A 13,732-nucleotide genomic window follows, 5' to 3' on the forward strand; every position below is an offset into this window, starting at 1 on the left:
TTAGATATTAAGTAATAAATTCTAATCGATTCTATATCTTTTTAATATCATTTAATTATGCAGTAGTGATTATTCAATTACTTATTAAAGAAAATAGTGTTATGAAAATAGTGTATAGTAACACTATTCTATTTTTACAAAATTGTTTCATGTATCTTCTCTAGATGGAAGATAATATTTTTGATATTAAATATATTTTTAAGAAAAAAAAAAGCAGCTATGTATGTATGTATGTGTATTAATAATCTATTTCGTTTAATTTATACAAATGTTAAGGTAAGTGTATATTTCTTATACCTAATTCAATAATCGCACTCACTTTCCGTGACAGTCAGTCACGGCGTTTTTCCGTACATAATTAAAAACAATTAAATAGCTATCTGATGGGATGATTTACGAAACCATATCAATTAACCTTAGGTTTTTATCTTGACCTTTACGCTGACAACGGATAAAAAATAGTGACTTAAGTAAATAGGTGTTAAGCATGAAACTAAAACGATGTAACATTAACAATTAGAATCGTAATTAAGTTTTTTGTAAGCAATGTGATATTATTAACAGAAATTATTATGAAGTGTCTAAAATTATCTTCAATATTACCAATGCCACTCTATTATTACAATATAAGTATTGGAATGTGGATCATAGGGATATCGCATACGTCTATTTATTTATTACACTAAATAACAGTTTAACTGCAAACGAATAAATATTCCCTTTAGCATTACTTGTTTTTGAACGTTCTGACGGTTATTTTTGCCGTAAGTACGGTTTAGAGGCGCACTGGTATAATCGCGTGCATACAAACATTATTTATGAATAAACTAAGCCTCTTTTAGTATCATCATTCCAAATTATTGGGTATTCAAATACGTATAATTGATTCTAATTACACATTATGTACATGGAGTGGGCAAGCTGGCATTAATTAATTGAATATCGGCAAATTGGTAATTCAAGCAGCAATATCGACTGTCAAGAATAATTTAAAATGCACATCCATACGTTTACAGGTAAAACCAGTTTTGTTTCTCAGTAAATAATAGAGTTACATTCCTCACAGTTTAATCAAAACTAGAAGACTAAACAAAGTCCAAACAAACCAATAAACAGCTGGAAAGGAATGTCAAGTATTTCACACAATCATAGCGATTGATAACGACTCATAAATAAGCCTATTTTAGTAGGAATAATTACAGTTGTCAACTTAAATTAAGAGAATGTTTTCAAAGGAAAAAGATGAATTGGCCGGTGGTAGATAAATCGCGACGGATTCCATTATACTCCAGCCGTATGTTTGTCAATAGGGCGGCTGATTGGGAGCTCCTCGACACGCTGCGAGCCTGGTACGCGCGGGTGATTTACCGACCCGCCGCGCTACTTGGCGCGCTGCCCGAGCATCGAACCCGGACCAGAGGTGCACTTTACCCGGAGAAAAATTGCTTGTTGGGCGGAAATACGCTGCAATATACCCGGCATTAGTTTATTTGTGTTGAAATCAGGAATGTTACTCGTCAGAACTGTTACTCTTTGTGTATGTAAAGCGTAACATGCATGGCTAAATATGTAAATAAATGTATAACCGGATACGGAGCAACGAATTTATAGTTTCCAATGACAACTAGTGCCACCAAGTCTGAGAAATGAGTATGTCAAAACTTCAAAACCATTTATCCGTCAACGCTGATATCGACCTTCGCTGTTTGACTACCAATTATTCTTTTGCGTGCCAGTTTTTCAAAATAAAGCAACGAAATCAATACTAAAATGAATTCTAGGCTCTTTTCCAACGCACGGTATGCATGGAATTGATGGTAAAGTGATTTGACAAAAGCTATTCTCGCCAACGGGTTACTAATTAAAGTAATTGGTGACTACAGACCTAGTTACTCGTAACATTAATCTAACATGCAAATAAGTAATTTGTAGTTTGAATTTAATCTACATTCATGAATAATAACACACCGCTTGATCATAATTACCTTTTAGCTTATAGATTAAAGATGTAAATTCGCCACTGGAATAATATCAATGGAGCTAATGTAGCTCTGTGAGTTATTACTTTATTATCTATGCCTGCTACTAACTGCACATAATTGCTATACAATTTACGAAATTATAAACATGAAATACATTTTCGTGTTATACGGCTGTTTACAGACAAGGGCGACATTCTTTCACTCGTAAAATAAAAACGAAGGGAATATAAATGTCGTATTAAAGTATCGTGAGTCTTGGAAAATAATGGAAAATATATCATTCACATTACACCAAGCACTTGTAACATATAAATTGCAGTTTTATTATTAGAAGATCATAAAACTTGGTTATTGCTTATTGGTAGAAAATGCCAATTTTATATATGTTATGCAGCATTAGGAACAGAACGAGAACATGATGTCGCACCTTTAAAACCAAAGGGTCACTTCTGCAATTTTTTGTGAAAACTACTTAAATATGCAGAAAAAACCGCGATAATCGACTTTATAACCTCAGCAAGAACGGTGAAAATTGCACGAGAAACATTGTTTTTAGGAAGGGTAGGTCGTTACGGTTTTTCGCCTTTTTGGTCAGTTTGCTTGAAACGTAACGACTCATCTTGTCAGTAGTGTTTTGAAACCCAACGTGTGCCCTTACGCATTTGTGACGGAGAGGCCCTACGATTAGTAATGACTTTTTGTTTACATATTACTTGCAGTATTAATGTCACTTATAGACAAGAATCACGGTTTTGTTTCCAAATCTTTGTATTTGTTTGCAACATAATGTGGAAACAAACTGTCACTTTCTTGCTTAAATGACATTATGGCATAAAACTTTTCTTTTCATTGTAACCAAAATGTCACTTCTGTTTACAAGTAACATTATTTTTGTAATGATTGGTATTTATATTTGTAACAAAAAGTCACTTTTTTTAGCCTTCCCTCAGTTTACGGCTTGTTTCTCAAAAACCCCTTGTTGTATTTATTTATTAATATTCAAGATTGTCCGTGAATAAACTGTCGATTTAACACTATAAGAAAGGCCTTAACACTCTGAAACAGTACAAAGTTATAAAAGAAATACGTCTTCCTGTAAAGTTGGAAAACATGCAGAAATGACCCTTTGGTTTTAAAGGTGCGATGTGTTGGCGACGAGCTCAGTGTTCATTCACCGAATTATACATCATAAATCTATGCGACAAAATGGAGTAGTTATTATAAATTTAAAAGTGACACCGGTAGCTTCCCAGTGTTGCCACATGACGCTAAATTACAAAATTCAAGTTAATCCGACATGAATCACGATGTGTAACGTTAATGTCGCTCATATAGGGTTACCCCAGCCGACTGCCAAACGGTCACGACTGAACACTATGGAGCCAAGCTTCCTAAACCTCCATTTTACCACGATTTTACTGAGATCTCTTTCCAATTTGCAGTCGTCACATTTTATTCAAAGGACGGACAGTTTCTCATTATACCCACTTGAATATTTGAATGTTCTTTTTCCGTTTCACAGAGTTCAGTAGCAAAGAACTAAAAAAAACGTCTGAAATCCTGTAAAAAGTTAAATGAACTGCGAGGTAATCCGTAAAATTGGTTTTATTCCGATCAAGCAGTGAATTTAATTCTAATACCGAAAAAAATGGATTACGTGCTAACAGTCAGTAGATTTATTTTACGCTAGAATTCAAAAAAACAGCTGACTTCATGTAAGTTTCACACACATTGGTACATTCACGCACCTCAAGTCACGAATGTCTTTAAACCATCTAGCTAAATGTTTAGTTAACTTTATCTTTTCGACCGCTAAGAATTCAAAAAAGTATTTCAAGCAAGAGAAATCTTAAATACTATCTCTTATTAAAACAGTCACGTTTTCAGACTCATCTTTATAACAAGATAGAATGTTTAATACTAAGAAAGATTTCTCGAGTATTCAATAAGTATTCAGTGGAGTGAGGTCGACAGTTTAGCAGCCCTATCGGCTAGATATAATCTCACGACCAAGCTTAATGGCGTAACTATTCGTATACAAGTAAAATTGTTGCGCGTCTAAATTGCAGTGGTTTATACGAAGCTATAATGAGTGGAGGTAATGGCCCCCTGTGCATCATCGCGTTTAACATTTTGAGCGGTAATGATGTTATTAAGGTACGTGCACATCGGTCGGCGGACGCGGCCCCGCGCTCGCGTGCTCGACACATTTGACAGAACACGACACAGCTAGACATAATTTACTGCAGCTACTCAGATCGAGATTATAAAAAATAGATGTTCTATTTCATCGTCTTGGAATTATCAATTTCGTGTACAAACAGATTTATCATTAAATTCGTGGAATATTATTAATTTCAAAGCAATAACATTAATATTTCAAAGACTAGACGTCTTAGAATTGAGAAAACAGTGAATTTATTTAATGAATAAAAACAGATTTGATTAAATTTGTCTATCGGAGTTTCAATAATGAATCAGTAATTAGTATTTCGTTTAAAACCGATTATCTCATAACAGAGCAGAGCATGACATCACGGTTCTAAAGATCTACATAATTAAGAGGTTCGTCATTACACTGTTACAATTTTGGAGCGGATTTTATCAGAAAACAATAATTTGGAACACAAACAAGAATGAGGCATAACTTTCTAATAATGCTGATTTGCGGTCGTTAACAAAAAAAAAACTGTTTACAAAACAAAAAAATGTGGCAATGTCATAAACTAAATTAGGAGTCATTACAATAAACAATCAGTTGTAACAATATGTAATGTTGTCAGGTATATAAATAACACACTTTCTACAGACACAAAGCCACAGGTTTCAAGGAAAAAAATATGTCTCGTACTTTGATCATTAACATAACCATTGATATTCGCGCTAATTAAGTTTTTAGTTTTCCTGTTAGCTTTGTAATTGAAGCGTGTTTTTTGAACTCATATTTTACGCCGTCATTTTAGCCTTTGTTTAATTAAAGACTTAACGGACAAATATTGAATGGTTAAAATCAATAAGGCTGTTTTTACATTAAACTAGCTTCGGCCCGCGGTTTCGCCCGCGTCCTGACGTAACTACTTCCCGTGGCCCGTTGATAGCAAAAACTATCCTATGTTCTTCTCCTGGGTCTAAGCTACCTCTCCTCTAATTTTCAGCTTAATCGGTCCAGCCGTAAACAAGGGATATAAGGACTCATTTTTATAAAGACAGATATAGACAAGGATTATTCTTAAAGAATTTGTATGTCAAGAACAGTGGTGAGACAATTTTTATGACAGAATTGTAGCATAAAATATGACGTGATAAATTAGTGCCGTCACTTAAAATTTCTGCTGTCATGTCTGGCTGATGTTGGAGAACGAAGTATATTTTTAATACTGACATTTTAGATGATTGACAAATCTTAGCGTAAATCGGTAGACACACTAATAAAAAAATATAACAGAATCTAAAATTCCCATTCAAAAAGAGGCCTTGGTACGACAGCTCTCAGACATTTGAGATGACTATCAACTTCGGCTATTTTTGGTGTTTTTGTACGAGATTACTACACAATTGTAAATAGGTACCTACATATACTTGAGTCTATTTATCTGACTAGTTCGGTATCATAAAATCTCGTAGTAACACAACATAAAGACGGCAGATTACTGCTCATAAGCACACGCTGATCGTTATCACTACATTATTATCTAACAGATTTACTCCACGGAAACAGCAGCTAGAATTAAATACACGTTTCCTTTGTTAAGTAATACGTACGTACTTATTAATTATTATTTTACAGTATCTATTGAGTAATTGCCTTTATGTATTTTTGTATTTCTGCACGAACATTTTATAGGTTTCTTAATTGATATAACTACAATCATGCTAGAGCAATTAATAGTTTTATTTGCATGTATTTTATTGCTAAAGTGTGAGAGAGAATATTCAAATAGCAAATGTAATATTATAGTGCTGATTTGCATGTAAATAACTTTGGTTCATGTTTACCTACTCTTTAATAAAAACTTTACAATAAAGAATCAACCATGACACTCAGAAAATAGCTCATAATTTACGTTAATTACTATGGTAGGCGTTAAAATTATATTATAATAAACGTACTGCCATCACTTATCAACGCACAAAGTGTCAAGTCTCAGATTTCAAAATGAATGATGTTCACATAATCTAAAAGTGTATTGAAAACTCTTTAAGTACCTAGGTATTAAGAATATTTAAGAAACGTATAAAAAGCAATCTTAGAGGTGATAATAAATGATATTTTCGTTCATTCCGTTTCCAACACTTTTCACATGAATACAAGGAAAAGAGTTGGGTTCGGTAATGCCTAAAAGCTTGAGTATTTTCTTTTCAAAGTGAACGTAAACATAAATAGATTAAGATGGATTGGATCCGTCAAGTTGTAAGCTGATTCTAATATTAACTCAGGTATTCTAAGAACCCAAATATAAATAAATGAGCAACAACCTTTATATCGCCTTAGGGTCAATTCCCACTGAAAGAGCAGCGGCCGGCAGCGGCCGGCAGCGGCCGTAATTGCAAGGGATTGAGCGCGAGCGCGGCGGGCCGCGCGGCGCCGCACCGCGCCGCGCTCTTACATTTTCCGTGCTCTTACGGCCGCTGCCGGCCGCTGCTCTTTCAGTGGGAATTGACCCTAACGTCAGATTTTGGGGAACGCTTAATATTCTTATTTATAACCCTCATATTTTAAATGAAAATATAACTGCCAACCGCTATTTCAAATACAAACGATAATAGTCGACAGGAAAATATTGAAATATAATAATGAGTTGAATGGAGTACGATAATAGAAACAAAAAACTTAACTGTAACCTTGCGACGTAATACGTAGTTACTAACGAGTGGAAGATAACGGTAACAATAGGAAAAAAGTAGAAATAAAACTAGTAATTACTTTATGACAGGTGAATAGGTTCATAACTCATTGCTTCATGGCTTCCCACATAATGTGAGCGTAACTGTATCTGGTAGCCGCGGAGACACCGCTAATGTCCTATTGACTATTGTAATTCCCAAGATATTTATGAACGATAAAATCTGTTAATACCACTACCTAGCCCATTCGATTTATAATCGAATCCATTAACCAATAATTGATTAATACACTCATAAAACTTGATCTCTCACGAACTTGATTTGCCTGAATGTTCGCTTGATTATTATAAAATATCTTTTATCGCGCAAGAGATTCGGTGCCACACCAAAAAAAAAACATCAATCGTACAGATTTTTTGCTTGAATCGATTAGAAATATCGAGTGGCTGAACTCGAATGGTTCTCAATCAATTCTCTGTAGAATAGACGTAACGAATTACTTGGAGTAAGGGCACGTAGTTGTAGAGGTTATCTCAAGTTTATCTTGTACTACAAGCAAATAAGAAAAACGTTTTGGACTACAATTTCCCTTGAGAAACACTTTTCTTGTTCACTCTTGCTTTGGTTGAAGTTCGGAATTGATGGGCACACTAAACAGTCTTGCTTGATTTGTTAGAGTAGAAGACTAGAAAATGAGAACAAGTATCTATAAGAGCTTTATCGTCTTTTTATTCACGCAAATGGAAAGGAATTAGCTTCCTAATGGCTCGTTTTACGATTAACTAATGAAGTGAAAGATAGCTCTAAGCGATGAATGTGATTCTGTGGTAAATTATTTCGTGAATGCGGAGTACCTAATGTAATTTGAGAGACATGGTCGACCATTGCATTGAGAACGAATGCACGATTATATTACCCTGCCATTGCTGGAACGAAATATTTCCGTTTGCAAAACGAATGTTGATGAATTCGCTTATGTTAACGGACAATCAGGCTATTAGCAATACTTTTCATGCTTACTTTTATGCTAATTTATTTTTATTGTTTCTCATGCGTAATCGTTTCTTTTTTGTTTTCGTAAGCATGTTTTAAGTGGCACACAATGGACTTAGAACGTGATGGCGGTGTGAAAACATCCGTTAAGGTTACACTAGTCGATATTTTTCCCATACAAAGTTCGGAGTGCTTTTACTCTACATTGTGACATAATACATTCAAAATTAAACTTGATATCGTTTTATATTGTTATTAAGTTTGTCTGTACGGATTTAAAAAAAAATAAAAATATCCCAGTAAAAAGTTATGAGCCAACAAAGTTCCGTTTTTCTAGACAATTTTAACGCAACTTTGAGTGTTAAAAAGTCCCATAAAACATGTAAAATCTCCAAAACGAAGTCCGCTCCGACATAGCTCAATTACTAAAGAGTTCTATAAAATTTATTTCAAATTGATTTATACAGTAGTTTTTTCAGAAAACGCTTTTTTCTGAAGCACTCTTCGTCTTTTTTTACGTACTCGTTTTGCGATGAATTGTCGTGCATTTCACTCAATAGCATTCCCCCCGGCAGAAGCGCGGGGCGGAGCGGAGAAAGACGCTTATACACACATGCTTATTTCCACAATTTTTACGTTTTGCACGATATTTTGTCGTGCAACTGTGCAAATTTTAGTGCAACTATTTGTTTGTATTGTTTTGGGCTCAGTCTGCTGCTGCGGCCCACCCACGTCTTTCGTATCGTATGTGTGTAGACTATTCTCCTAGCGCTTGTCGTACGTAAACATTACACTGACCCCCGGCTAAAACTCTGGATTTCGATACTACCTTCTTTATCTGTTTGACTTGGCACTGAACTTTGGACTTAGTATTTTCGTTTGTGATTGGAATTGTTGGTTTGAGTGGAATAGTGGATACTATTTCAGTGAAGTGGTTTTCATTGAGTGCAAAACACGTGTGGAAAACAATAAGAAACAAGAAACAATGGGTAAGTAGTACAAGTTATCATACCTAAGCTTCCTTATTAGATAGGTTTACCTCTTACCTACTTATCATATATACCTAAATTAGGTACTATTATTATTTTTCCATAAATCAAAGTAGGTAAGTACGATTAAAGCTAATAGGTACGTTTCTGGTTTACCGTTGAACCACACGACTTGGGACTTTGCCTCCGGTGGTGTCGATAGGTAGGTAGGATAGAAGTACACCAGTTGCTCTATAAATGATGGCACTATCGTAAATTATTTATTAGGTAGGTACCTAGCTATTATTCGCGGCACGTAAGTTGAACCAAAATTTAACCATAGAAACGATCGCCATTTTAGATCAACTTGCCGCGTACGCTATGTACCTATTCGTAATTAACGTGAACGAAGCCGCGGGTAAGTACCTACATAAAAGCTTGTAAATGAACTATTTTGATTATCGGTAGGTAAGATGGTAGGTATTATCACAAAATGTTTTGAGGTTTACGATAATTTTTATCGTAAAATCCATAAACACAGCTCAGAGACCAGTCACGGACACGATATTGTGCCTCAAGTTGAGGCCCTCAACTCTGGACTCACTTACGGCTTGCGCGTCCAACAGTTCCCGCTCGAACGGTCAATAGTGTGTGTAAACTGTGAGTAGGTATAAAAAGTGTAGTCTACATATTTTGTGGCTGTAGGTCTGTACTGTTCAAACTTTGAGTGCGAGAGCGCCGATTGCGCCAAAACATCGTGTGATGTCCGTGTCTCTGTGAGCGTTGCTCGAGCACGCTGTAGGTACGGTAGACCGCACATCAGTGGTAACTGTCATCCACCTTAACTCAATAGTAATAAGTACGATTTTCCTATAAAACTGTTACCACTGACCTGAAGTTGACTGTACCTAGGTATATTTATATTGTGGTCATCGCGCGTGGGCTCCGTGAGTAGGTACGCGACTAGGGTTGCCAACCATACTTTTTTATTATACCTATACTTTATATTTTTAATATATATTTTTATTATATACTTTATTACGTACTTTATTTTTGGTAAACATACTTTCTAGGTACTTTTGTGACAAATATTTTATAATTAATATATTATATTTAATATTTTTTTTGACGTTCGAAAAGTGCTGTTTTGCAGCCAAGTTTGAATAAATGAGTTTTGATTTTGAATAAAATACATTTATACAAATACTGTATTTTCAAATCTTTACTTCCACCTAAAATGAAACAATAATAATTGAGCAATTACAATTTGAAAAAACACGAATACGTTCTTTTTCAAATTGAATCAAGTTTGTTGCTGGCATATGTATTTTAGACTCAAGACTAAGCGGTCGTGACTATTGTGCTGAGTATAATGAAACATTTTAATTAATTACGAATTAAAATAATTGTGCGGAGTCGTAATATTGAATAAAGTGTGTCGCGTTGTTTTAAGTGAGGCATCATTGTTTCTACAAGATGAACTAAAACTATTAGAACCGAGCTGATTTCCCTGTGTTAGTATGTCTAACCCGGGTTTAAGCCCTTTCGGGCGTAGCCAATTGCTAAGACGTAGCCCACCCCCAACGCCATTACCCTCAGAACAACATCAACAAAGAGACCCAGAGCCACCGGCGCCCACAGACGTTGCAGTTGAAATTATCTCTACGCCAGAAATACATAATTGGATGGGTGCCATTGAGTCAATCCTATCTGAAATTTGCACTATCGTGGCGGATGGAAAAATGAACACTGAACAGAAGTTGCGCGTCACTAACCTTTGCCGAAAAGTCTCGCATGGGACATCTCATCTGGCGGTACAGTACCAGTCCCTTAAGCAAAAAACCCTCCAAGCACAAGTAACCATTCAGCATCTTCAAGGTCGGCAGGACATTGCAGACTCGATCAAAGAAATAAAAAAGGCAGTAGAAAAGGATCGGAATATTGGAAGTGTTTCTTATGCCAATGTGGTGAAAAAAGGGCAAGATTTAATACGCCCAGCCAATTTCCAATCTTTAGCCATATACCCTGCAGATAGGACGCAGTCCAGTGACGACACAAAAACTCTTGTACAAAAAATAATCTCGCCTGAAGAATTAAAACTGCGAGTCCGCGGCATGAAAAAAATTAGGAATGGAGGCGTGATAATCAGTGCGGATAGCAAAGGAGATATTGAGAAACTGAAAGCTTCTGAAAAACTCGTTTCTTCTGGCCTAAAATGCGAAGAGCCTTCCAAACGTCGTCCCAGAATAGCAGTCATTGGTGTCCCGGTTGCTCTTACGGAAAAAGAAGTATTGGACTGTATATTCGAACAAAACCTTTCCGAAAAGCTGACCAATACCTCGCGTGAGTCCTTTTTAGAAAATATAAAACTCAGCCACAAATCAGGGAAGAAAGATCGGCCTACCTGTAATTTTATCCTCGAGGTACCTGCAAGCATTAGAAAAATGCTGATAACTCAAGGCCGGATTTTTATAAATTGGACGTCATGCCCAGTGCGGGATTTTACGATTGTTACTAGATGCTTCAACTGCCAGCAGTTTGGACATGCAGCCAAGTTTTGCCGCGAAACCAGCCCCACATGCAACCTCTGCGGGGAGACAGGTCATGCTTTTAAAGAATGTCCAAACAAATCGCGTCCACCCAATTGTGGTACCTGCAAACGCTTCAAGCGCAAGTGTGATCATCCCACAGGTGATATGAACTGCCCGGCACGCAAGTATGCTGAAGACAATTTCATTAATTCTATTGATTATGAAGGCGCCTAAGAGCGCCACCTATATATTTATTAAGTAGCACATATAGGGTTTACACCTTTATTTATTTTTGTAATTTCTAACTTTATGACACAGCAATTAATCACCGACATTGATAGTTTTTCCGTATCTGAAGTCATAGTTTGTAATATTGAGGAGTGCAAGAAATATTGTACGGCTGAAAATAAAACGATTACTTTACTAACCCAAAATATTCGCAGTATAAACCGTAACTTTACCGGTTTTCAATTACTATTGCAAAATCTTGACTTATGCTGTGATATTATTGTGCTAACAGAATGCTGGCTATCAAAACAAGCAGACAATCTGCCATCGCTTGACGGTTATACGCTATATAAAACTAACTTAAATACTAACCAAAATGATGGCCTAATTGCTTACATTAAAACTACCTTAGAAGTAACAGTAGAAGAACCATTGCTTCTAGGCTGTAATTGCCTATTAATTAAAATTAACCCCGATATTATAGTGATGGCTATTTATAGGCCTCCATCCCAAAACATGGACATATTTCTAGACTCGCTCAGTGCTACATTAAGTAAAATTTCCTGTCATAAAAATATTATACTTTTAGGTGACATTAATATTAATATAGCTCCGGGGAAAACTGAAACCCATGCACATAACTACCTCAACATCTGCACATTTCATGGTCTTTTGCCAGCACACAATCATCCCACTCACCAGAGTGGTTCATGCTTAGATCATATCATCATTAAGACAAAATCGCCATCAAAAACATTCATTACTAATTCATCGCTTACGGATCATCAGGCTATATTATTAAGTCTACAAATATCTCCATCTAGAAAAAACTGCTTGCGTAATATTGAAATATTAAATATGAAGAGTCCTGAAAACGACATGCGTGACATCGATTTTGACCCTGTTTTTAATTCAAATGATCCGAATGCCTCGTTGCAGTATTTTATTGAGGCGTTACAAACACGCATCAGCAATAACACATCAAGCAAAATAATATCTAGAAGATATACTAACATCAAACCTTGGATAACTCCCGGTCTTGTCCGATGTATACGCCATAGAGACAAACTTCATCAAAAGTGGAAGCAAACACCCAACAATACAATACTTTCAGTCACATATAAACGTTACAGAAACTTTTGCAATAATCTGTTGAAAAAACAAAAAATACAATATGACCGTGCACAGCTTCAGAAAGCGGGAAAGAATAATAAGCTAATTTGGAAATTCATAAAAAGCAACACTTTCAGACAAACAAAAGTAGACACTCAGCTTGATCTTTTATCAACCTGCTTGAACCCATCCGAAGCAACAAATAAAGTAAACAACTATTTTGTTAACGTTGGCAAAAACTTAGCTGAAAAAACCTTTTCCAGAACTGCAATCAATCAATGTTTGCCTGAGACACATAACTCTCTGGGCTCTTTCGTATTGTTAGAAACAGACGTCCAGGAAGTGTTATGTATAATTGATGGTCTAAAAGACGTCTGTGCTGTGGGTTGGGATAACATCCCTAACAATGTGCTAAAAAGTTTCAAACACCTTATTGCACCGCCTCTAACACACATTTTTAACTTATGCCTAAGTAAAGGAACATTTCCGAATTTGCTTAAAAAAGCTGTCGTAAGCCCTGTTTTTAAAGCTGGGGACAAAGCCAATGTCACTAATTATCGCCCCATTGCAGTATTAACAGGTCTTTCAAAGATTTTGGAAAAAATAATAAACAGTAGATTAATTAAGTATCTTGAAAATAACAACTTACTGTCGGAACAACAATTTGGATTTAGGCCTAAAAGATCTACTAACCAAGCAGTTCATAAATTAACAAATCTCATCTGTTCTAATCTAGATAATAGCATGATCACTATTGGGATCTTCTTAGACCTTGCCAAAGCGTTTGACACCATTTCTTGTTCCCTATTATTGCACAAACTGGAAAAAATGGGGGTAAGAGGAGCACAATTAAAATTATTTTCTGACTATCTCAGTGATCGTCACCAATGTGTAAAAATTGGTCAGTACAAAAGTTCTGACCAAAAAAATAGTGGTTTCGGGATCCCTCAAGGCAGTATTTTAGGCCCCACCCTTTTCTTAATTTACATAAATGAATTAAGCAGCTTGTCACTTGCAAATGGTGTCATTATGTCATATGCTGACGACACAGCTCTTGTGTTCTCAGGCAAAT

The 13,732-nt window shown here is 35.8% G+C and overlaps 3 protein-coding genes across 16 annotated transcripts in view; 2 read left to right on the forward strand and 1 right to left on the reverse strand.

The window, feature by feature from the left end:
* Nucleotides 1-13,732, reverse strand: part of LOC124638127 (zinc finger protein 608-like) — a 97,844-nt gene that overhangs the window by 60,194 nt on the left and 23,918 nt on the right. The window lies entirely within an intron of this gene.
* LOC124638133 overlaps nt 1-13,732 on the forward strand; it is a 41,598-nt gene that overhangs the window by 25,573 nt on the left and 2,293 nt on the right. The window contains exon 1 of one of the 6 annotated variants that reach the window (XR_006985337.1): nt 8,580-8,809. The exons of 1 other annotated variant lie outside the window; for it this stretch is intronic. Coding sequence is in view for 2 of the 5 variants with exons in the window: in XM_047175009.1 (XP_047030965.1) it covers nt 9,262-9,448 (187 nt within the window). In the remaining 3 variants the exon portion in view is untranslated. Of the gene's footprint in view, nt 1-8,579; nt 8,810-9,088; nt 9,105-9,154; nt 9,207-9,229; nt 9,449-9,701; nt 9,744-13,732 lie in introns of those variants that run through there. 4 more of the 6 variants (XR_006985338.1, XM_047175010.1, XM_047175009.1 and 1 more) reach the window with 4 other exon arrangements.
* LOC124638129 lies at nt 10,129-12,288 on the forward strand. The gene has a single exon (XM_047175003.1). The coding sequence runs from the start codon at nt 10,309-10,311 to the stop codon at nt 11,551-11,553; it is 1,245 nt and encodes a 414-aa protein (XP_047030959.1). The 5' UTR covers nt 10,129-10,308; the 3' UTR covers nt 11,554-12,288.

This window comes from Helicoverpa zea, chromosome 17 (genome assembly GCF_022581195.2).
Source record: "Helicoverpa zea isolate HzStark_Cry1AcR chromosome 17, ilHelZeax1.1, whole genome shotgun sequence".
Taxonomy (NCBI): Eukaryota; Metazoa; Arthropoda; class Insecta; order Lepidoptera; family Noctuidae; genus Helicoverpa; species Helicoverpa zea.